The following is a 25,727-nucleotide window of genomic DNA, read 5'->3' as shown; positions in this document are numbered from 1 at the left end:
GTGTGGCACCAGGGCCTCTTAGCAAAACTTCAAGCACTGGGAATTGCAGGCTCTACGGCGTTGACCCCCGGAACTCTCTCCAGGTAAACTCCAGTGATTACCTTCATGGTAGATCTCTAAGTGTAGTTCTCAATGGAACAGAATCAGCAAGACATCCTATTGGGGCAAGTGTTCCACAAGGAAGCGTGCTGGGTCCATTGTTATGGAATGTCTACTTCAACGACCTTCTTCATCTCATCCCAGAATCACATGCATATGCAGATGACTGTACACTGACATTCACTTATCCAAGAGAAGAAATGCCAGCTGCTCTAAGCTACATCAATCACCAGCTGAGAGCTATATCAGCTTGGGGAAATAGATGGCAAGTAACATTTGCACCTGAGAAAACGCAAATGATGATCGTCTCTAGGCACCATGATGGTAATGCTGGTGCAGCAGTAAGGATGAATGGGAGGGTGTTGGCACCTGGAGAAGAAGTTGATATCCTTGGGGTGAAATTTGACTCCAAACTAACCATGAAGAACCATGTTGTAAATCTTGCAAACAAGGCAGCCAGGAAGCTTACAGCACTTCGCCGTATCTCGCATCTTCTTGACAGTAGGGGTTGCAAGATCCTGTACGAGGCACAAGTACGCTCACACCTTGAGTATGCTCCACTTTCTTGGTTTGCCTGCCCTCCCTCTCATCTGCGACTGCTTGACAGAGTAGAGAACAGAGCAAGACGTCTCATCTCTCGCCTGGACCCATCCTGGATAGATCTGTCATTTCAGCAGAGCCTTCAACATAGGAGGGATGTGGGTGGCCTTACTGTTATGTACAAGGCCAATATTGTCAAAATACCACACTTGGATCCACTTCGAGGACAGCGTGAAACAAGCTTTTATGCCACAAGATGGGCAGAAAGCAGCAACTTCACTCTGGCTGTACCCTTCTCCAGAACATCACTCCATCTGAGATCATACATAGCCAGGATGACTCGAATATAGAACACATAATGATGCCAACGAGATAAAGTCAGTTGATCAAATGAAAATGCTGGCCCACAGATGGCTCCAACTTCATCCTGTTCCCTACTTGTATGTCTCTTAACAATAAAAATGCTTTCAAATGAGCTGATGTAGGTAACAGCTCCTAGCTTGCCAATAAAGTTAGGAATCCTTAACCTGTAAATAGCTTGTCAATAAAGCTAGGGATCCTTAACCTTGTCAAACCCTGTGTAAAAAAAAAAAAAAAAAAAAAAAAAAACTCTCTCCACAGTTATTTTGCGAGAAAGGACTCCAGTGACTCTCAAGCTGGTCCTAGTGGCATTAAGAAACAGAAGAGAAGCAACACCAGAAAAGCAATTGGAACCTGAGGTGTTGCTGGAAGGGGATTCCCCTTCCAAACTGTAAACAATCCAATCTCTCTCCTCCTCCAGTCTCCCATACACTAAGAAGAATCTCCAATGAAGGTAAGTGTTATGCTGTTAATGTTTCATTCATCATTTCCCATTGTATTGTTTATGTACTACATCTATATTTCATGTAAAAAAAATTTTTATTTTAATACTTCTGGGTGTCAGGAATGGAATAATTGTATTTACATTATTTCTTATGGGGAAAATTGATTCGAAAATTGTAGATTTCGATAATAGTAGCAACTCCAGGAATGGATTAACTACGAAAAACGAGGGACCACTGTACTAGGTTAAGTGAGTACCATATTTCACAGCATTGAAGACACTATTTTTTTTTTTTTGTTTCCAAAATAAGTCTCGAAAATTTACCCACCATCTTGGAGGCTGAAGGTTACATAAGATTATAAGAAAGGAAGAGTATTGCAGCAGGCCTACTAGCCCATGCTAGGCAGGTCCAAGTCACACCTGCATTGCTCAGAGGCCTCAGCCTAAGCCTAGAGAAGTTTTTTATACTAAACAGTAATCTAAGCTCTGTACACAACCCAATAATGAATCGTGTAAACTATTTTGTATAAAATAATAAATAACAAAAATAATCATAAAAATTCATTGGCGCTTAGCAATAGGCTAAGGTAAACCAAGTGATGGAGTCAGATTGACTGCGGTAGTATCAGTACGCTAATTCACCTGTTTACCATCAAACCACCTGGTAATAATATTTTTACTCACTTCAAATGATCCTGATATTAGGCTACAGGGAACATTTTCAGATATAAAAAGCAAAGTAAAATTGCAGTATAAGATGTACTCATTTACCAACGTGAAAAAAACCATCACAAATCAATGTACAGTCCTAGCCATACACACATCCACTTGCATGCATTGAGATAGTGAACATAAGAACATGGCCAGTCAGGTTCAGTTCACATATTGTATGTGACTCGTGTGAGTGATAGTATCCTGCAAATGTTTAATTGCAGCTAAATTAAGTGACATTGAACGACACAAAAATACTGCCAAGCACAAGAAAACTGAAGAACCATTCACTACACAAAGATGAACAATGGAAATCAAGGACCCCAGTGGAAATAAGTCACTTGTCTGACTTTTTTGGGGTTATCCTAAGTACTTTACACACACGTTACTGTAATAATTTGTGTAACTGTATTTATGTGTACCTGTACCTAAATACTGTATACTAATTTGAAAAACCTAAGCAATGAAGTAAGAACAGAGGGAAATATGTCTTTGTTCATTGCTGAACATTGTTCATTATGAGTAGCTGACCATTTAGCTTTGCAAAGAGCATTTTGTTGCCAGTTTTGGATGTAAGAACCTTTTAAGCTCAGGATTGGGATTTAGCAGATCTAGAATTATCACCTTGTTTACTGGTGTGTTTCTTAACACTTTTTCACATAAATGTAGCACATTTTAGCTGATCCAGCTGACTGGCAAACCTACCAGTCACCTGTGTCAGTGATAAATAATCATATAGGTAGGTTTGTCTGGAAACAGGACAAGTGTTTCCTGACATGGGTCTTAGCCGTATGATGACCCACAGACCACAAAACAAATCACAACACTTATTTTTATATGTAATGCCTCAGGCTTAACATAACTTTATTACCATTATTATAGCATAACTTTTATTACTGTTATTACCATGGATACCATTTATGTTTTCCCAAAATATAGCCAGTCAGACTAGGGGGGGGGAGTCATCCTTGACACCGGATCATCTTGTCCGCCATAAAATACGGTAATCCATGCATATTTAAAAAATTTATTTTTTATAAATAACTTATGGTGAGCATTCTCATATGTGTGATAAGTTTATGATGCCTGTTATATACACACAGGTATAGAAAGTACTTCAGTGGCAGTTTCCCACAAAAGCAGAGTGACACAAAGAAGAAAACACATAATCTGTGATTTACTAGACATTGCTGTGCCTTCAACTGGCAGATAGCAGTTGATGTTTTGGCTGTCACTGCTTTAACATATCTACACCCCCCCCTCTCTCCCTCCCTCCCTCTTTTTTTTCACCATCTCTCTCAGCTCTGCCATGCATTGTTAATTGACCTTACATGTTTGAACATATTAATGTGTAAATTTTCAAAGAACCCTAATTTTTTTTTTTTTAGGTAGTATGAAAGCTGCTTGTGACTTGGTTACATCCATAGGTGGAACTGTATCACTCTGTCTTGTCTGCATTGAACTTGAGGACTTGAAAGGTCGGGAGACACTAGACAAACCTTTCAAGGCTATTGTTAAATTTTAAAACAATCTAGTGAAGGAAATAGTAAATCTTCTCCACAGATATCAGTTCAGTGAATGTTAGACAAGGAGTTTTGATGTTAATATACTTTCTGTACTGTTGTTTGCTGCTTATTCCTATCCTGGTAATATTTGAGATTCAGAGTTATAATTTTAATTATTATATCTGAATAAGAGGCTATGTAGATTTTTATTTGGGTGATTTGTTTTATGTATGGGCATGGTGAAGTAGCAACGGTTTCCCATCCCATTATTGGTGCAGACAGTCCTGACCTCTTCAATAAAGGTAAGAGATTAGGCTAGAGGTCCATCTTTCTTACTATTAATGAAATGCCTTTCCAGTTCATAGTTGGGAAATGGGGTAATGATGAGTATTCCTGTCATTGTATCTTCTTGTAGTTACAATTAGTGTTATTAGTTACAGTTTAGCATCTAACAAAATATCACATGTGTTCTTATATTACATATCTTACTTTAGGCATAAAAATAAATATTTTTTATCTTAAAATTTTCGATCAAAATAGGTGCCCAAAACATAAAAAATAATTTACAGAATAAGTGCCCAAAAGATTAAACTAATTTTTTTATTAACACTTCTTGATTTAAATTTTTGTATAAAAATAGTAATGGTGGTACAGTAAACCATCTCATGAGCAGAGTAAGTTCTTGAAAATAGGGTTATGTTTCACACACCTCCAGATTTACCAGTTAATTTTTTTTAATATTTTACTAAGTATAAATTGCTGCTGTTTATCGTACCTCACATTCTAGCTTATTTTTGCTTGTTCACTCTATGCCTTATCTGAGCACTAGGCAGGGCCCCTTTCTTTGTTTCCTCCTCAATCCATACATTCCATAATGTTTTTTGTCTTGTATAGCTTTAATGACCTTTTTGACATTCTTTTCACCAAGCCACAATCTGCACTACTCCTGAATAATTATTATTATAATCAAAACTTAAGTGCTAAACCCACCAGGTTCATACAGTGCTGTACTCCTGTATAAGCTCTTATATTATTCTCATTGTCTTTAATTGTACAAATGATGGATTCTCTCAGACCAAAAGTGCGGGCAGTCTGCATTACACGTATACCACCACCTTGCACATTTAAAATTTCCACTATATTCATTACTCTCAGAATGGCACACTACTACTACTTGGCACCTTCAGCAAGATTAGTATTCCTCATGGGTGCCATAGTTAATATCCAGAAACAAGGTGGGGTTGGGGTGGTGAAGAGATCCATAATTGCTTTATAAATACAGTAAGTTAGGTAAGCGTTGCTCCCAGAAAGCAACTGTAGGTGGTGTGAGTGGCAGTGGGGAAATGGAGGAGTTGTGCTTCTTTAAATACTTTACCCTTATTATTATTATAATCATAATTAAGCACTAAATCCACAAGGGTCATACAGCACTATACTTTACCCTTAGGTCCAACTTAGGTTGGAGGGAGAAATATTTCATTGTGTGTAGTACCCATATTTTTCACATGATCTATTCTATTTTGGAGTAACTTTTTCAGTTGCATTTACATATAACACATACACATAACATCAAAGGTGATATGAAAAAAACCTGGAAAACTCTATCTGAAATTCTTGGAACTAAAAAGTTATCCAAAAACAAAGCAATCAAACTAACAAAATCAGATGAACCCCTACTCACTCCAACCAAAACAGCAAACAGACTTAATGTTTTCTTCTCCACCATAGGAAAAAATCTAGCAAACAAAATACCAAGCACAAATGCCCGTCCATCAAACTACCTCATAGGAACCTACCCAAATATGCTATTCCTAGCTCCAACCAACCCCGCTGAAGTTATGCTCATCATAAACACCCTTAAAAACAAGGCAGGAGATATAAACAACTTGCCTGCTTTTATGTACAAAAAAGCTTCTCAAGAATTGTCACCAATTATTGCAATGCTCTTTAACAAACCCATTGAATCATCTATCTTCCCAACAATCCTCAAAATAGCAAGGGTCACTCCGATCCATAAAGGAAGTGACCAAGCTGACTTGAATAACTATAGACCAATATCTAACTTACCACCGCTCTCTAAAATCTTTGAAAAATTAATTCATAGACGGATCTATTCCTACCTCGTTTCACATAACGTATTAAACCCTTGTCAGTTTGGACTCAGGAATAATAAAAGCACAAATGACGCTATCATACACATGCTAGAACTAATATATACCGCACTTGAAAAGAAAGAAGTCCCGCTAGGCATTTTCATTGATTTATGTAAAGCTTTCAATACAGTTGACCATGAACTACTGTATTCCAAATTAATGCACTATGGTATCAGAGGCCACCCCCTCAACTACCTAAAGTCATACCTTAGTAACAGAACTCAATATGTGTATGCAAATGATGCAAACTCCTCCACCCAACAAATCACAGTAGGAGTCCCACAAGGAAGCGTCCTTGGACCACTCCTCTTTCTCATCTACATCAATGATCTACCGAATGCATCACAGCTATTCAAACCCATATTATTTGCAGATGACACTACATATGTATTTTCCCACCCAAACACAGTCATACTAGCAAACACAGTCAATGCTGAATTATAGAAAATATCTGCCTGGATGATGACTAACAAACTTACCCTGAACACTGATAAAACCTATTTCATTCAGTTTGGAAACAAAGCTGCAAATGATCCAATTAACATTATGCTAAATGGATCATCAGTCACAAGACTCACAGAGGGAAAATTCCTAGGTATCCACCTTGACAGTAGCCTTAAGTTCCGGACACACATACAACAAATCGCCAAGAAACTCTCTAAGACTGTAGGCATACTATCAAATATAAGGTACTACGTTCCACAATCAGCTCTCCTGGCACTGTACCATTCACTCATATACCCTTATCTTACATATGGAATTTGTGCATGGGGATCAACAACATCCAATCACCTAAAACCCCTAATAACCCCAGCAAAAGGCAGCAGTAAGAATGATAACAAATTCCCACTCCCACCCCATTACCTCTGTAACTTGCTCAGCTATCAAAACTTTGAGGCTCAGTCCCTGGACCAATTATGTACCTCTGTAATCTTTTGACTACCGCCCACAGGATGGGTATGGGGTGCATAATAAACATATTAAACTATGCCAGCATACTCCACCAATTTTCAAAAGTCTGAATCTGCTTACCATTAAGAACATCCATACTTATTCATGTGCCTACTACATACACAGAATACACGCAAATATAAACCCCCCACTCAAACTTTTCCTCACCAACCTAAACAGGACACATGACCACAACACAAGACACAGATCTCTTTTTGATATACCTCGTGTCCATATCACACTGTGTAAAAACTCTATGCACATAAAGGGCCCCAAAATATGGAATTCATTACCAGAAGATATTAAAGTAACCCAGTCTGAAAATCAATTTAAGACTCTTCTCAAAAGCCACTTAATCACCCTAGACTAAATGCTAAATACTCAGTACACACATACTCACCTGTGTACTCCCACATCATAAGTGAAGCAATCACTTTGAACCTTTTGTCCATTGTTGACAGGAGTATAATTGAATCATTGTTTTCACAAAAAGCATTTTTGAACATAAATATATCTTTGTCTTATACAAATTTTGATTCATCTATAATTAATATTCTACTGCACAACTATGAAATAATTACTTTCCTACTGTACAACTATGATATACTACTCCTTAGTATTAAGTAGAATGTAAGCCAATAATGTTAAGTTGGCTCATAATGCCTAGGCATAATAGAGGCTCTCTTTGCATTGCAACCCACTATTGTATATACACAATCTCAATGTACTGTTTGTAAAGACATTAAATAAATAAATAAATAAATAAATTGCTAGTGCTCCAGATGTATTTATCTATTTATTTATTTATTTAAAAATTTGAGCACACATACAGAGGTACAACAAATACAGGTAAGAGCAGTATGCCAAAGCCACTTATACTATGCATAGCATTACGGGCTGGCTTAAAATTAACTTAAGATTAACTAAGCAATGATGAAATCAGTGATAAAACATTAATGTAAACAGGTTACTATAAAGCACAAGTGAGTATTACAAAGACAGGTCATATGGTTGTATGCATTGTTGTACATTCAGTAGAATGGAGTATTCTGTTAGGTAGTGTATTTAAAAAATAATAAAGTTAGATTGGGTTTTAGGTTTAACATTTATGTGATATAATGTGATATCAATGAACTATTTTTCCTATATTCAAATTTGGCTCCAGAGGCCTGATAGGCCTAGGTAGTATAGAATGGGTCTTAACATTCAGTGTGCACAATATTAAAAAAATCTGGAACCACTTAGTACTGTACCTTGTGGGAGCACCAGTTGGAACAAACAGAATGGCAAACCCCAGGGATTCACTAATGCCATGTCATATTAACACCCCTTTTTCAAGGAAAGTGGTGTTGACCCAAAGTTTAGTGGCTTTGAGATGGATGTGGCCACAAGTGGTCAAGGAAATATAAGAAACCTAGATTGTGAGAAATTACATGTACGAAATTCATTTACGTACAGGTAATTTGGGTTAAGACGCAACTAAGGCAATTATTATTTACCAATTTTTGTTGCACCTCTGAGGCAAGTGGGACTTTAGTCACATTAGATCACAGGAATGAGACTCCTGCGGCATCCACACACCTCAAACCCTCACTCACACTGAGCTAGACCTAAAATTAGTTATTAAGATTTAATAAAACCAGTAATTCTGGTATAATTATTTAGTCGTGTGGACTGTATACAGCGCTCCAAATATTTTGAAAAAAAAAAAGAAATCTAGACTCGATATTTATGGAGATATAAGGTCACAAATTTGGCGCTTGTCGTTCACTCGACGGCAACATGAAGAGCTGCCGCTTGCAGAAGTGTTGCCAATATACCTTTTTCTCATTTTTTTACTTTGCATAGTTTTTATTTTCTGAAAATTACAATTTGTAATAAAGTTGGTAGAATTACCGACAATATGTAAAGTAAAAGGACACAAGTGCAACTAATGTGACATTTTATTGTGCCACAATAAAATGTCACATTAGTTGCACTTGTGTCCTTTTACTTTACATAATTACAATTTATAGTAGTTCTTGTGATTTCATAGTTAATCTTTGTTCTGATACTAATATTAGGTAATGAAATAGTACTCAAGTAGTCACACAGTGACAGGTGAACATTTTTACCTACCTTAGTCACATACTATTGTCTAGAAATATATACTGTACATAGTATTTATAGGTTCCAGCAATGTTTTGGATATGCAAGAGTATATAATAATAATAATAATAATAATAATAATAATAATAATGCAGTTATTTTGAGGGTTGAAGAGGGGGCTGTTGAGGTGGTTTGGTCATTTAGAGAGAATGTGGAATTTTTTCTATAATTACTAGTGTTCCCAGGTGCTCTATTGTAGTTCATTTATAAAACCTTATTTTACTCAAATTCAGGCTCAGAACTTTTTCACTCCTGTACAGTCTCCCGCTGTATAGCCCTTGTGCCTTAGCGCTTCTTTTTGATTATAATAATAATGTACAGTCTCCTCTGCATAGAACATGTTTCTGAAACTAGAACATGCACAGTTAATGCACCAGTATAGGAGTACTGTGTTTGTTCATAATTATGTTAGAAAGGCTCTTCTGTGTACACAATGAGGTACTGTTTTTCTAATTTCTGCACAAGAAAGGCATCTCGCTTCATACCCATTTTAATCGGGGGAAAGCACTAAACTTACAGGGATCATATAATGATTAGGGAATGGGAGGCATTTAGGTCTGAACCAAGGATTTGGGTGGATGTCCAATTCCTTGGATCAAGAGCCTCCTCACCAAATTTTGCACTATCAAGAGCCTCCTACCAAATTTTGCAATATCATGTCCAAAAGACATATAAACTAAAATAATTCTAAATGGCAACACTTTGGCATAATGTTTTAAAATAGAATTAAAATTACTTCCTTCAGAAATGGATGAAATAATACAACTGAAAAATAAAAAAATCGGTATTCCAATATATAGCAGTATTCAATGACAAAAGTAGCTATATTCTATGATACACAAATATCTTACAAATATGTACAAAGATATCACTTCACACTATAAAAAAAAAAACTGACCAAAGTAAAAGTAAAAATGCATGGAAATTTCTTGTTGAACTGTGAAAGTTTCCCACATAAAATTAATAATGTATAATAAAAATGCAAAACTACAATCTGATACTTAAGTATAGTATTTGTCATTACCTAATACATATATACTTAAAATATTGCATCTTACTAGCATGCAAGAATGTTAGTTCAAACAAGTTTATCCCAATTTGAAAAACCAATATTGTATGTACTAAAAATACAATTAATATACAACTTGATAAATTAGACACATGTGCAACTCTTGGGTATCTTTATTGGGGAAACTGATGAAGCCACTGTGTGGGGAAACGTTTCCTCAATAAAGATACCCAAGAGTTGCACGTGTCTAATTTATCAACACGTCGGTTCTCTGAACCATTCATCTACAAATATACAACTTGTCAAAGTATACTGGATATTTAAATTCTCATGGCATGGGCTTCTTGTTCTCGATTTCTGGAAAGGTAAAATAAAAGGTGAACATACACTAGTGAAGTCATACTATGTTAGGAGTAAATGTTTATGTAGCAAGTAGGGTTAGTAGGAGCTTTTATTTACGACAACCATTACTGAACCTATCAGTATCAGCTATACATGTGGGATTCAGCCTGAATCTCACATCTGTGAATATGATATTTGTCTTCTATATTTTGGTGACTGGAGCAATGCATTGTAAATACCACAAGAAAATTATGGTCAATGTCTCATTATTAACCGTTATATAGTTGGAGTAATTTCTTCAGCAGAGTTAAAAATATTTTTATTTTAATCTAAATTCTCTATAAGGATTACAATGCTGAGTTTACAGAAATTTGGTTATTGTTTGGTTTACATGTAGTAAAATTGTGATTACAGAGTGTACCACTAGAACGCTTAGCATGGCTAGGCATTTCGGGCATACTTAGTTTTATTCTTAATTGTAAAATATTACAAATTATGAGGTAAGTTGGTATTATGGCTAAGTGACTAAATACTAGTTTGTGAGTTTAGCAATGTGAATGCTTTTGTTTTGGCACAGTACATAGTTTCAATATTGGAGTATCACAGGATTCATTATTTTAAGACTGAGATTAATATTTCTGTTTATGGTCAAATGAGTGAGTGAGTGTAAGTGTGAACCACCAGGTGGTATTCGTGTAGTTAGTTGACGGGGTGTATCAGGGAGATAAGATGTTTTCTAATGGTAGTTTTGAAGGTGATGAATCAGTTCTTTATGGCATTTATATCATTTTGCTGTTCACTCTGCTACACAAGAATGTGCAAAGATAAGAAGTAGTTGAAGTATGTGCATAATTTTATACATACCTGCCTGCAGTAGATAATGTACTGGATAAAAACTTTTTTTTTAAATAGTTCAAGGCACATGTACCACACTGATACTGTCACATTATATTAACATTACATGGTTAACTGTTTGTAATACATTTACTTAGTTTTTTTAACCTAAAGTTATAAAGTATTAATGTCTGTATTTGTGGTTATGCATTTCTATCAATACTGTACTGTATTGTATAATAGTAACAAAATGTGTTTACTGCATGAAAGTAACAATGAAAAACAATCATCAATGCAGAAAAATTGTTTGAACAATTCAGTGTCAGTAACTTGCTGTTAAAGTTAACTGCCAGTTAAAATCTGTGAAAGACCAACCTTCATTGGCCTACCATGATTTTATATGGTGATCTAATATTACATTTATGGGGAGGGAAGGGAGGAACTCTAGATCTATAGGTCATACAGCACCAGGAGAATGAGGCAGAGTTGATCCAAGGAAAAGGAGAATCAAGAGCCCCCTCACTGGCATCAAGGCTTGAGAGGTAGGGGTCATACAGTACCTCAGGTTTGATTCAAGTTCAATTCCTTGTATCAAGGAACTTCTTGAGAGGGATATGGTGATATAAATGACTGAAACTGGTTGATTTAAAAAAAAAAAATACTAATATGGCGCAGTCTCTGTTTTATATTTGTTATATACAAAAATAAATCTTGAGCAACTTAGTGTATTCTAATTCTAATAATGGGAGAGCACTAAACTCATAGGGGTCACATCATTTAGGAAATGAGAGGCAACCAGGTTCAATCCAAGGAGAGAAGTCTAATTCCTTGGATCAGGAGCTCATCACTGGCATACAGGCATATCCCTAGGAGCAAATTGGTGCAAAACAAAAGATGAACTTGTCAATGATCCCCCCCTCCCCCCAAAAAAGTCAGCATCAAGATAATTTCTTAATCAGTTAACATTCAAAAGGAAAGAATATCAGTACCTGGACCTGGAGTTTACCTGGAGAGAGTTTCGGGGGTCAACGCCCCCGCGGCCCGGTCTGTGACCAGGCCTCCTGGTGGATCAGCGCCTGATCAACCAGGCTGTTGCTGCTGGCTGCACGCAAACCAACGTACGAGCCACAGCCCGGCTGATCAGGAACTGACTTTAGGTGCTTGTCCAGTGCCAGCTTGAAGACTGCCAGGGGTCTGTTGGTAATCCCCCTTATGTGTGCTGGGAGGCAGTTGAACAGTCTCGGGCCCCTGACACTTATTGTATGGTCTCTTAACGTGCTAGTGACACCCCTGCTTTTCATTGGGGGGATGGTGCATCGTCTGCCAAGTCTTTTGCTTTCGTAGTGAGTGATTTTCGTGTGCAAGTTCGGTACTAGTCCCTCTAGGATTTTCCAGGTGTATATAATCATGTATCTCTCCCTCCTGCGTTCCAGGGAATACAGGTTTAGAAACCTCAAGCGCTCCCAGTAATTGAGGTGTTTTATCTCTGTTATGCGCGCCGTGAAAGTTCTCTGTACATTTTCTAGGTCGGCAATTTCACCTGCCTTGAAAGGTGCTGTTAGAGTGCAGCAATATTCCAGCCTAGATAGAACAAGTGACCTGAAGAGTGTCATCATGGGCTTGGCCTCCCTAGTTTTGAAGGTTCTCATTATCCATCCTGTCATTTTTCTAGCAGATGTGATTGATACAATGTTATGGTCCTTGAAGGTGAGATCCTCCGACATAATCACTCCCAGGTCTTTGACGTTGGTGTTTCGCTCTATTTTGTGGCCAGAATTTGTTTTGTACTCTGATGAAGATTTAATTTCCTCATGTTTACCATATCTGAGTAATTGAAATTTCTCATCGTTGAACTTCATATTGTTTTCTGCAGCCCACTGAAAGATTTGGTTGATGTCCGCCTGGAGCCTTGCAGTGTCTGCAATGGAAGACACTGTCATGCAGATTCGGGTGTCATCTGCAAAGGAAGACACGGTGCTGTGGCTGACATCCTTGTCTATGTCGGATATGAGGATGAGGAACAAGATGGGAGCTAGTACTGTGCCTTGTGGAACAGAGCTTTTCACCGTAGCTGCCTCGGACTTTACTCTGTTGACGACTACTCTCTGTGTTCTGTTAGTGAGGAAATTATAGATCCATCGACCGACTTTTCCTGTTATTCCTTTAGCGCGCATTTTGTGCGCTATTACGCCATGGTCACACTTGTCGAAGGCTTTTGCAAAGTCTGTATATATTACATCTGCATTCTTTTTGTCTTCTAGTGCATTTAGGACCTTGTCGTAGTGATCCAGTAGTTGAGACAGACAGGAGCGACCTGTTCTAAACCCATGTTGCCCTGGGTTGTGTAACTGATGGGTTTCTAGATGGGTGGTGATCTTGCTTCTTAGGACCCTTTCAAAGATTTTTATGATATGGGATGTTAGTGCTATTGGTCTGTAGTTCTTTGCTGTTGCTTTACTGCCCCCTTTGTGGAGTGGGGCTATGTCTGTTGTTTTTAGTAACTGAGGGACGACCCCCGTGTCCATGCTCCCTCTCCATAGGATGGAAAAGGCTCGTGATAGGGGCTTCTTGCAGTTCTTGATGAACACAGAGTTCCATGAGTCTGGCCCTGGGGCAGAGTGCATGGGCATGTCATTTATCGCCTGTTCGAAGTCATTTGGCGTCAGGATAACATCGGATAGGCTTGTGTTAATCAAATTTTGTGGCTCTCTCATAAAAAATTCATTTTGATCTTCGACTCTCAGTCTGGTTAGCGGCTTGCTAAAAACTGAGTCATATTGGGACTTGAGTAGCTCACTCATTTCCTTGCTGTCATCTGTGTAGGACCCATCTTGTTTAAGTAGGGGCCCAATACTGGGCGTTGTTCTCGATTTTGATTTGGCATAGGAGAAGAAATACTTTGGGTTTCTTTCGATTTCATTTATAGCTTTTAGTTCTTCCCGCGATTCCTGACTCCTAAAGGATTCTTTTAGCTTAAGTTCGATGCTTGCTATTTCTCTGACCAGTGTCTCCCTGCGCATTTCAGATATATTGACCTCTTTTAGCCGCTCTGTTATTCTTTTCCGTCGCCTGTAAAGGGAGCGCCTGTCTCTTTCTATTTTACATCTACTCCTCCTTTTTCTTAGAGGAATAAGCCTTGTGCATACATCGAGTGCCACCGAGTTAATCTGTTCTAGGCATAAGTTTGGGTCTGTGTTGCTTAGTATATCTTCCCAGCTTATATCGGTTAGGACTTGGTTTACTTGGTCCCACTTTATGTTTTTGTTATTGAAGTTGAATTTGGTGAATGCTCCCTCGTGACTAGTCTCATTTTGTCGGTCTGGGGCTCCTCGCATACATGTCTGAACCTCAATTATGTTGTGATCTGAGTATATTGTTTTTGATATGGTGACATTTCTTATCAGATCATCATTGTTAGTGAATATGAGGTCTAGTGTATTCTCCAGTCTAGTAGGCTCTATTATTTGCTGGTTTAAATTGAATTTTGTGCAGAGATTTAAAAGCTCGTGTGAGTGTGAGTTTTCATCAGAGCTGCCTCCTGGTGTTATTACTGCAACAATATTATTTGCTATATTCCTCCATTTTAGGTGCCTTAAGTTGAAATCCCCCAGGAGCAAGATGTTGGGTGCAGGAGCTGGAAGATTTTCCAGACAGTGGTCAATTTTTAACAGCTGTTCCTGGAATTGCTGGGATGTTGCATCCGGAGGCTTGTAGACTACCACAATGACTAGGTTTTGGTTCTCGACCTTTACTGCTAAAACTTCCACTACGTCATTTGAGGCATTAAGCAGTTCTGTGCAAACAAGTGACTCTGCAATGTACAGGCCAACAACCCCCTTTTGCCTGTTCACTCTGTCACATCTGTATAGGTTGTAACCTGGGATCCATATTTCATTGTCCAAGTGATCCTTTATGTGGGTCTCAGTGAAAGCCGCGAACATTGCCTTTGCCTCTGCAAGCAGTCCACGGATGAAAGGTATTTTGTTGTTTGTTGCTGGCTTTAGACCCTGTATATTTGCAAAGAAGAATGTTATCGGACTGGTGGTATTGTTGGTACTGGGGGGGGATTTTTTTTCCGGCATTAGTATCTGTATCTGTTGGTTTGGAGTGGAGGCCATCGACTGTGGTTCCACTCCAGGAATGACTGGATTTGGTGTACGATTTGTGCCATTTCCTGCCAGTTTTTTTTCCTTCCTGGCACTAAAAAACCTCTCCCTCTTGAGTGGCTGTGGCTACCCAGGTTTTCCCATGGCCTGGATGTTTTGTATCTTTTTGTCCCCTTTAGATGGTATGCCTGGCAATTTAAGTTATAGCACAGTCTTTCCTGTACTGAAGAGGTACACATTTCAGGGTGAAAAAGCTTACAGGAAGGGAGTTTGCATTTTCCTGTTGTCATATGGGCATGGCATTTTCTAGGGTGGTCATAGTTGCACGTCCCATCTGTTTTTCCAGATTTCCCATGCCAGCAGATACCAAGTGCATAGTATGTGCACAGGCTTGGTTTCCGCTTGCCTTGGGTTTCTGTGACTGTATTCCCTGTTGGTGCATGTTTCCCTGTCTTACTTCTATCCTCCCTAGCACCAACAATGGAGCTCCCACCAGTTGTTTTTGGTAATTTATCCTCACTATTGCTATTGGAGTCCTCTTGTTTGCTATTTCCTGCGGTATTTCTAGTTTGCAATATTGGTTTTATCTTATCTTTGACTACACTTGTTTCCCTACTATGGCTCCTGTCCCCTATGAGGTCATTTATATGTATTCCTTCCTGCGTATAATTCCCGACTACCTGGACAAAATCTCCAGCTTCACCATTACTGTCTCCCAGGACAGTATCTCCAGCTTCACCATTTCTGTCTCCCAGGACAGCACCTCCAGCTTCACCATTACTGTCTCCCAGGACAGCACCTCCAGCTTTACTATTACTGTCTCCCAGGACATCACCTCCAGCCTTACAGTTTGTGACTACATGGCCAGTATCAAGGGCAGTACCATTCAGCCCAGACTTTTTATGTTCCCATCTGTTGTAGAAAGCTTCCAGGTTTTCTATGAAAGCAGCTTTGATGTTGTCCTCTTTTAATACCCTTGTGATTTTAGTCCACAGATTTTCCTCATTTGGGCATACCCAGAAACACTTCTCTGTTTTAATACTGCTTGTAGCTAGTTCTGGGATATCTGCACAAGGGGCATGACACCAATTTCCACAAAAATGACAATTTATCCATGTGGAAGCCCGTTTGTTTGACTGACCACAGACTACACACAGCTTCATAATGATTTGAATGGTTGATTTACTGCAATTCTACTAGCAACCTCTTGAATATTATATTAATAACCTTAAATGAAGCTCTAGCTATTTGTATTTCTGTTTCTAACTCTTTTTGTATATTGGACAGCTTACCGTCACATTCCTGATTTTTAATGTTTGTGTTTATAAGGGCGCCTACAACCCAATCCGTTTACAGTCTGCTTTATTGTCCAACGAAACTGTTTGAAACCAGTCCCGGGTTCGGACCAGTCAAGGGTTCGGACCAGTCAAGGGTCCAGACCAGTCGATCTGCTCTGATCAGTGGGTCACTTATTTAAAACATACTGGTCGGTGATTTGAGCTAACACATGAAGGATCTACTGGAAATTATCTACCCGAGTAATATGTGATTTGACTGATACAAAAGTATAACTTGCGTGTTGAAGAGCCGGTGATATCTGGCAGCTCCTACAATGACGAACGGTCACCTCCTTGTTTATCAATCGCTGTATCTTGCTTTTCTATTTTTTTTTTTTTTCGTCTCCACCACAATAAATGCTATATTATCACTATAGTTGACTGGTGCAAATTTTGGAGGAAGGACGCTTTTTCTGTAGTAATAATTGCTTCTCGTTGTGTATATTGCGACCGCTGGTAACTACAGGTTATATGAAATTCACAGTAACATCTCGTATTTCAAGAAAAGAAACTAATGAAAGTCACTCCACTCCACTAAGTACCATTATAATACTGGTTAGTTGCTACTACAACACTATTCTGCTATTCACTGGTATCACTAGATTATATGCGAGTACACTAGCAGGCCAGGAAGATTATTAAACAAATGATTTATGCAATCCTAATTAATTTTATTTCTGCTAAGTCTGGAAGCTATAGGTATGCTGTAAAGGCAGCTCAACTAGTCAGATGTGATGAGGATAACTTTCCTTACTCTGATGCACCTCCCATTACTGTGAACCACTCGCCACTTGTAGCAGGTCTGGGCTGCACCTCACTGCTGGTAGCCGTTGCTACCTCCCCAACTACAGCCTCCTCACAGCGAGAGACAGACTGCACCTCACTGCTAGAAGCCTCATTCCCCAAAACTCCAGCCACCTCACACTCTCTCCCAGACCCATTGAGGTGGACCTTCAGCCTCCTAATCTCCTCCTGGAGAAGCAAGACCTCCTCCAGGAGGAGATTAGGAGGCTGAAGGTCCACCTCAATGGGTCTGGGAGAGAGTGTGAGGTGGCTGGAGTTTTGGGGAATGAGGCTTCTAGCAGTGAGGTGCAGTCTGTCTCTCGCTGTGAGGAGGCTGTAGTTGGGGAGGTAGCAACGGCTACCAGCAGTGAGGTGCAGCCCAGACCTGCTACAAGTGGCGAGTGGTTCACAGTAATGGGAGGCGCATCAGAGTAAGGAAAGTTAAGAGTGAAGATCTGAAGGTAGGAAATCGCTTCTCTGTTCTTCAGGATGAATGTACTTCAGTGGCCAGTGAAGGTAAGGGTACTACTGCCCCTGCTAATGGAGGTAAGCGCATTCTTGTGGTTGGTGACTCTCAGGTAAGATATATTGACCGTGCTTTTTGTAATAGGAATAAGAAGATGAGAGATAGAGTGTGCTTCCCTGGAGCTGGTGTTGGGAACATTGTCAACAGGCTGGATAATATCATGTCAGGTAATGGGAACAAGCCCATTATCTGTCTCAGTGCTGGTGGAAATGATATTGGGAAGGGTAGGAGAGAAGAGCTGCTAGATAAGTACAGGTCAGCTATAGATTTCATTAAGTCTAAGGGAGGGATCCCAATCATATGTAGCATCTTGCCTAGAAGGGGAGTAGGAAATGAATGGTTGTCTAGGGCAATTGGTGTAAATTGCTGGCTAGACAGATATTGTAAGGAACTTGCAATCCCATTCATTGACAACTGGAACAGCTTTTATGGCAAACATGATATGTATGCAAGGGATGGGGTACATCTCTCTGGGGCTGGGGTGGTAGCACTTGCAGACTCGATTGAGAAGGCCATTGGTGAAATGCCTATGATTTTAAACTGATGGAAGATAGAGGTATGGGTGTGTGTGGGAAACAAGCAGGTTGCAACACTAGGGTTGGAAACAGTAAATGTATAAAAGGCATTCAGCATGAAGTTATAAATAAAAACAATAGATCAGGTCAGCAAACAAAGGGGGACAGCAGAGGGCAGCAAGGGACTAGCTCCCTTAAGGTTTACTATACTAATAGCAGGAGTGTAAGAAATAAGATAGATGAGCTAAGATTAATTGCAAGTGCAGGAAACATAGATATTATTGCTATAACAGAGACCTGGCTCAATCTGAAAGATAGAGAGATGCCCTCTGAATGTCACATACAAGGCTATAAATTATTCCACACTGACAGGGTCAACAGGAAAGGTGCTGTATAGTCCTTGTGGCTTAGCGCTTCTTTTTTATTATAATAATAATAACAGGAAAGGTGGTGGAGTAGCGATGTATGTCAGAGACAATTTAAATTGTTGTGTTAGACAAGATATTAAATTAGAAGCGTCAGCCACTGAATCTGCTTGGTTACAGCTTCTCGAGGGCCGAGAAAAACTAATTTTGGGTGTGATTTACAGGGCCCCAAATCTTGATAGGGAGTGCAGTAAACTTCTATGGGACGAAATTCGTAAGGCATCTACATACGAAAATGTTGTGCTAATGGGAGATTTCAACTATAGACAGATTGACTGGAGCAATTTGACAGGAAATTTAGAGTCAGGTGACTTTCTTGATACGATCCAGGATTGTTTTTTAAAACAGTTTGTGACAGAGCCAACTAGGGGAAATAACCTCCTTGACTTGGTTCTTGCCAGTAGGGAAACACTAATTAATAATCTTGAGGTTAATGATGAGCTTGGGGAAAGTGATCACAAATCACTCAGCTTTAATATATCATGGAATTCCCCTAATAATGGCAATCAAGTCTCTGTTCCTGACTTCCGCTTGGCTGATTTCATAGGACTGAAAAATTACTTAGGTGGGCTGAACTGGAATGACCTGACTAAGGGTCAGGTAGGTGGTGATGGTTGCCGATATGACGCTTTCCAGGGCATAGTTCTAGCTGCTCAGTCAAATTATGTTCCAAATAGGGAAATCAGATCAAACAAAAATGATCCTAAATGGATGAACAATAGATTAAAATATCTAATTGGTCAAAAGAGAGGCATATATAGGCAAATCAAAAGAGGGGAGGGGCAATTAAGAAATCGATATATTCAGTTAAAGAGAGAAATAAAAAAAGGAATTAGAAAAGCAAAAAGAGATTATGAGGTTAAAGTTGCAAGAGATTCGAAGACTAACCCAAAAGGATTCTTTCAGGTATAGGCGCCCTTATAAACACAAACATTAAAAATCAGGAACGTGACGGTAAGCTGTCCAATATACAAAAAGAGTTAGAAACAGAAATACAAATAGCTAGAGCTTCATTTAAGGTTATTAATATAATATTCAAGAGGTTGCTAGTAGAATTGCAGTAAATCAACCATTCAAATCATTATGAAGCTGTGTGTAGTCTGTGGTCAGTCAAACAAACGGGCTTCCACATGGATAAATTGTCATTTTTGTGGAAATTGGTGTCACGCTCCTTGTGCAGATATCCCAGAACTAGCTACAAGCAGTATTAAAACAGAGAAGTGTTTTTGGGTATGCCCAAATGAGGAAAATCTGTGGACTAAAATCACAAGGGTATTAAAAGAGGACAACATCAAAGCTGCTTTCATAGAAAACCTGGAAGCTGGTAGTCAGTAAATGTGGGGCTGATAGTGCTGTCCTGGGAGACAGTAATGGTGAAGCTGGAGGTGCTGTCCTGGGAGACAGTAATGGTGAAGCTGGAGGTGCTGTCCTGGGAGACAGAAATGGTGAAGCTGGAGGTGCTGTCCTGGGAGACAGTAATGGTGAAGCTGGAGGTTTTGTCCAGGTAGTCGGGAATTATACGCAGGAAGGAATACATATAAATGACCTCATAGGGGACAGGAGCCATAGTAGGGAAACAAGTGTAGTCAAAGATAAGATAAAACCAATATTGCAAACTAGAAATACCGCAGGAAATAGCAAACAAGAGGACTCCAATAGCAATAGTGAGGATAAATTACCAAAAACAACTAGTGGGAGCTCCATTGTTGGTGCTAGGGAGGATAGAAGTAAGACAGGGAAACATGCACCAACAGGGAATACAGTCACAGAAACCCAAGGCAAGCGGAAACCAAGCCTGTGCACATACTATGCACTTGGTATCTGCTGGCATGGGAAATCTGGAAAAACAGATGGGACATGCAACTATGACCACCCTAGAAAATGCCATGCCCATATGACAACAGGAAAATGCAAACTCCCTTCCTGTAAGCTTTTTCACCCTGAAATGTGTACCTCTTCAGTACAGGAAAGACTGTGCTATAACTTAAATTGCCAGGCATACCATCTAAAGGGGACAAAAAGATACAAAACATCCAGGCCATGGGAAAACCTGGGTAGCCACAGCCACTCAAGAGGGAGAGGTTTTTTAGTGCCAGGAAGGAAAAAAAACTGGCAGGAAATGGCAGAAATCGTACACCAAATCCAGTCATTCCTGGAGTGGAACCACAGTCGATGGCCTCCACTCCAAACCAACAGATACAGATACTAATGCTGGAAAAAAAATCCCCCCCCCCCAGTACCAACAATACCACCAGTCCGATAACATTCTTCTTTGCAAATATACAGGGTCTAAAGCCAGCAACAAACAACAAAATACCTTTCATCCGTGGACTGCTTGCAGAGGCAAAGGCAATGTTCGCGGCTTTCACTGAGACCCACATAAAGGATCACTTGGACAACGAAACATGGATCCCAGGTTACAACCTATACAGATGTGACAGAGTGAACAGGCAAAAGTGGGGGGGGGGGGGGGTTGGCCTGTACATTGCAGAGTCACTTGTTTGCACAGAACTGCTTAATGCCTCAAATGATGTAGTGGAAGTTTTAGCAGTAAAGGTCGAGAACCAAAACCTAGTCATTGTGGTAGTCTACAAGCCTCCGGATGCAACATCCCAGCAATTCCAGGAACAGCTGTTAAAAATTGACCACTGTCTGGAAAATCTTCCAGCTCCTGCACCCAACATCTTGCTCCTGGGGGACTTCAACTTAAGGCACCTAAAATGGAGGAATATAGCAAATAATATTGTTGCAGTAATAACACCAGGAGGCAGCTCTGATGAAAACTCACACTCACACGAGCTTTTAAATCTCTGCACAAAATTCAATTTAAACCAGCAAATAATAGAGCCTACTAGACTGGAGAATACACTAGACCTCATCTTCACTAACAATGATGATCTGATAAGAAATGTCACCATATCAAAAACAATATACTCAGATCACAACATAATTGAGGTTCAGACATGTATGCGTGGAGCCCCAGACCGACAAAATGAGACTAGTCACGAGGGAGCATTCACCAAATTCAACTTCAATAACAAAAACATAAAGTGGGACCAAGTAAACCAAGTCCTAACCGATATAAGCTGGGAAGATATACTAAGCAACACAGACCCAAACTTATGCCTAGAACAGATTAACTCGGTGGCACTCGATGTATGCACAAGGCTTATTCCTCTAAGAAAAAGGAGGAGTAGATGTAAAATAGAAAGAGACAGGCGCTCCCTTTACAGGCGACGGAAAAGAATAACAGAGCGGCTAAAAGAGGTCAATATATCTGAAATGCGCAGGGAGACACTGGTCAGAGAAATAGCAAGCATCGAACTTAAGCTAAAAGAATCCTTTAGGAGTCAGGAATCGCGGGAAGAACTAAAAGCCATAAATGAAATCGAAAGAAACCCAAAGTATTTCTTCTCCTATGCCAAATCAAAATCGAGAACAACGTCCAGTATTGGGCCCCTACTTAAACAAGATGGGTCCTACACAGATGACAGCAAGGAAATGAGTGAGCTACTCAAGTCCCAATATGACTCAGTTTTTAGCAAGCCGCTAACCAGACTGAGAGTCGAAGATCAAAATGAATTTTTTATGAGAGAGCCACAAAATTTGATTAACACAAGCCTATCCGATGTTATCCTGATGCCAAATGACTTCGAACAGGCGATAAATGACATGCCCATGCACTCTGCCCCAGGGCCAGACTCATGGAACTCTGTGTTCATCAAGAACTGCAAGAAGCCCCTATCACGAGCCTTTTCCATCCTATGGAGAGGGAGCATGGACACGGGGGTCGTCCCCCAGTTACTAAAAACAACAGACATAGCCCCACTCCACAAAGGGGGCAGTAAAGCAACAGCAAAGAACTACAGACCAATAGCACTAACATCCCATATCATAAAAATCTTTGAAAGGGTCCTAAGAAGCAAGATCACCACCCATCTAGAAACCCATCAGTTACACAACCCAGGGCAACATGGGTTTAGAACAGGTCGCTCCTGTCTGTCTCAACTACTGGATCACTACGACAAGCTCCTAAATGCACTAGAAGACAAAAAGAATGCAGATGTAATATATACAGACTTTGCAAAAGCCTTCGACAAGTGTGACCATGGCGTAATAGCGCACAAAATGCGTGCTAAAGGAATAACAGGAAAAGTCGGTCGATGGATCTATAATTTCCTCACTAACAGAACACAGAGAGTAGTCGTCAACAGAGTAAAGTCCGAGGCAGCTACGGTGAAAAGCTCTGTTCCACAAGGCACAGTACTAGCTCCCATCTTGTTCCTCATCCTCATATCCGACATAGACAAGGATGTCAGCCACAGCACCGTGTCTTCCTTTGCAGATGACACCCGAATCTGCATGACAGTGTCTTCCATTGCAGACACTGCAAGGCTCCAGGCGGACATCAACCAAATCTTTCAGTGGGCTGCAGAAAACAATATGAAGTTCAACGATGAGAAATTTCAATTACTCAGATATGGTAAACATGAGGAAATTAAATCTTCATCAGAGTACAAAACAAATTCTGGCCACAAAATAGAGCGAAACACCAACGTCAAAGACCTGGGAGTGATTATGTCGGAGGATCTCACCTTCAAGGACCATAACATTGTATCAATCGCATCTGCTAGAAAAATGACAGGATGGATAATGAGAACCTTCAAAACTAGGGAGGCCAAGCCCATGATGACACTCTTCAGGTCACTTGTTCTATCTAGGCTGGAATATTGCTGCACTCTAACAGCACCTTTCAAGGCAGGTGAAATTGCCGACCTAGAAAATGTACAGAGAACTTTCACGGCGCGCATAACGGAGATAAAACACCTCAATTACTGGGAGCGCTTGAGGTTTCTAAACCTGTATTCCCTGGAACGCAGGAGGGAGAGATACATGATTATATACACCTGGAAAATCCTAGAGGGACTAGTACCGAACTTGCACACGAAAATCACTCACTACGAAAGCAAAAGACTTGGCAGACGATGCACCATCCCCCCAATGAAAAGCAGGGGTGTCACTAGCACGTTAAGAGACCATACAATAAGTGTCAGGGGCCCGAGACTGTTCAACTGCCTCCCAGCTCACATAAGGGGGATTACCAACAGACCTCTGGCAGTCTTCAAGCTGGCACTGGACAAGCACCTAAAGTCAGTTCCTGATCAGCCGGGCTGTGGCTCGTACGTTGGTTTGCGTGCAGCCAGCAGCAACAGCCTGGTTGATCAGGCACTGATCCACCAGGAGGCCTGGTCACAGACCGGGCCGCGGGGGCGTTGACCCCCGAAACTCTCTCCAGGTAAACTCCAGGTAAACAGAAGTAAGATCAGGGACAAGATAGGCCCACTCAAAAGTTCCTCGGGTCAGTGAGCTGACAGTGATAAGGAAATGTGTAGAAGTTTTAACACATACTTCCTCTCAGTTTTTACACAGGAGGATACCAGCGATATTCCAGAAATGATGAATTATGTGAAACAGAACGATAATAAACTGTGCACGATTAGAGTCACAAGTGACATGGTCCTTAGGCAAATAGATAAATTAAAACCTAACAAATCCCCAGGCCCTGATGAACTGTATGCAAGGGTTCTAAAGGAATGTAAAGAGGAGCTTAGCAAACCTTTGGCTAATCTTTTAACATATCACTACAAACTGGCATGGTGCCAGATTAGTGGAAAATGGCAAATGTGATACCTATTTTCAAAGCAGGTGACAGGTCCTTAGCTTCGAACTATAGACCAATAAGCCTAACCTCCATAGTGGGAAAATTTATGGAATCAATAATTGCCGAGGCAGTTCGTAGCCACCTTGAAAAGCATAAATTAATCAACGAATCTCAGCATGGTTTTACAAAGGGGCGTTCCTGCCTTACGAATTTATTAACTTTTTTCACTAAGGTATTTGAGGAGGTTGATCATGGTAATGAATATGATATTGTGTATATGGACTTCAGTAAGGCTTTTGACAAGGTCCCACATCAGAGACTATTGAGGAAAATTAAGGCACATGGAATAGGAGGAGAAATTTTTTCCTGGATAGAGGCATGGTTGACAAATAGGCAGCAGAGAGTTTGCATAAATGAGGAGAAATCAGAGTGGGGAAGCGTCACGAGCGGTGTTCCACAGGGGTCAGTGTTGGGCCCCCTGCTATTCACAATATACATAAACGACATAGATGAGGGCATAAAGAGCGACATCAGCAAGTTTGCAGATGACACCAAAATAGGCCGTCGAATTCATTCTGACGAGGACATTAGAGCACTCCAAGAAGATTTGAATAGACTGATGCAGTGGTCGGAGAGGTGGCAGATGCAGTTTAATATAGACAAATGCAAAGTTCTAAATGTTGGACAGGACAATAACCATGCCACATATAAACTAAATAATGTAGATCTTAATATTACGGATTGCGAAAAAGATTTAGGAGTTCTGGTTAGCAGTAATCTGAAACCAAGACAACAGTGCATAAGTGTTTGCAATAAAGCTAATAGAATCCTTGGCTTCATATCAAGAAGCATAAATAATAGGAGTCCTCAGGTTGTTCTTCAACTCTATACATCCTTGGTTAGGCCTCATTTAGATTATGCTGCACAATTTTGGTCACCGTATTACAGAATGGATATGAATGCTCTGGAAAATGTACAAAGGAGGATGACAAAGTTGATCCCATGTATCAGAAACCTTCCCTGTGAGGATAGACTAAGGGCCCTAAATCTGCACTCTCTAGAAAGACGTAGAATTAGGGGGGATATGATTGAGGTGTATAAATGGAAGACAGGAATAAATAAAGGGGATGTAAATAGTGTGCTGAAAATATCTAGCCTAGACAGGATTCGCAGCAATGGTTTTAAGTTGGAAAAATTCAGATTCAGGAAGGATATAGGAAAGTACTGGTTTGGTAATAGAGTTGTGGATGAGTGGAACAAACTCCCAAGTACAGTT

General features: G+C 39.9%; 2 protein-coding genes across 6 annotated transcripts in view; both read left to right on the top strand.

The window, feature by feature from the left end:
* Aprt (adenine phosphoribosyltransferase) overlaps positions 1-3,778 on the top strand; it is a 33,830-nt gene extending 30,052 nt beyond the window's left edge. For all 3 annotated transcript variants that reach the window (XM_070102497.1, XM_070102496.1, XM_070102498.1), the window contains one exon: positions 3,544-3,778. In XM_070102497.1, the coding sequence (XP_069958598.1) occupies positions 3,544-3,680 (137 nt within the window). In that variant the 3' untranslated portion in view covers positions 3,681-3,778. The remainder of the gene's footprint in view (positions 1-3,543) is intronic.
* Positions 1-25,727, top strand: part of LOC138850937 (alpha-aminoadipic semialdehyde synthase, mitochondrial-like) — a 218,327-nt gene that overhangs the window by 153,813 nt on the left and 38,787 nt on the right. The window contains exon 1 of one of the 3 annotated variants that reach the window (XM_070102508.1): positions 19,699-19,743. The exons of the other annotated variants lie outside the window; for them this stretch is intronic. The gene's annotated coding sequence lies outside the window, so the exon portion shown is untranslated. Of the gene's footprint in view, positions 1-19,698; positions 19,744-25,727 lie in introns of those variants that run through there. 3 annotated transcript variants of the gene reach the window in all.

The sequence above is a fragment of the Cherax quadricarinatus genome, chromosome 82 (assembly GCF_038502225.1).
Source record: "Cherax quadricarinatus isolate ZL_2023a chromosome 82, ASM3850222v1, whole genome shotgun sequence".
Classification (NCBI taxonomy): domain Eukaryota; kingdom Metazoa; phylum Arthropoda; class Malacostraca; order Decapoda; family Parastacidae; genus Cherax; species Cherax quadricarinatus.
This window is presented reverse-complemented; position numbering and strand designations above follow the sequence as displayed.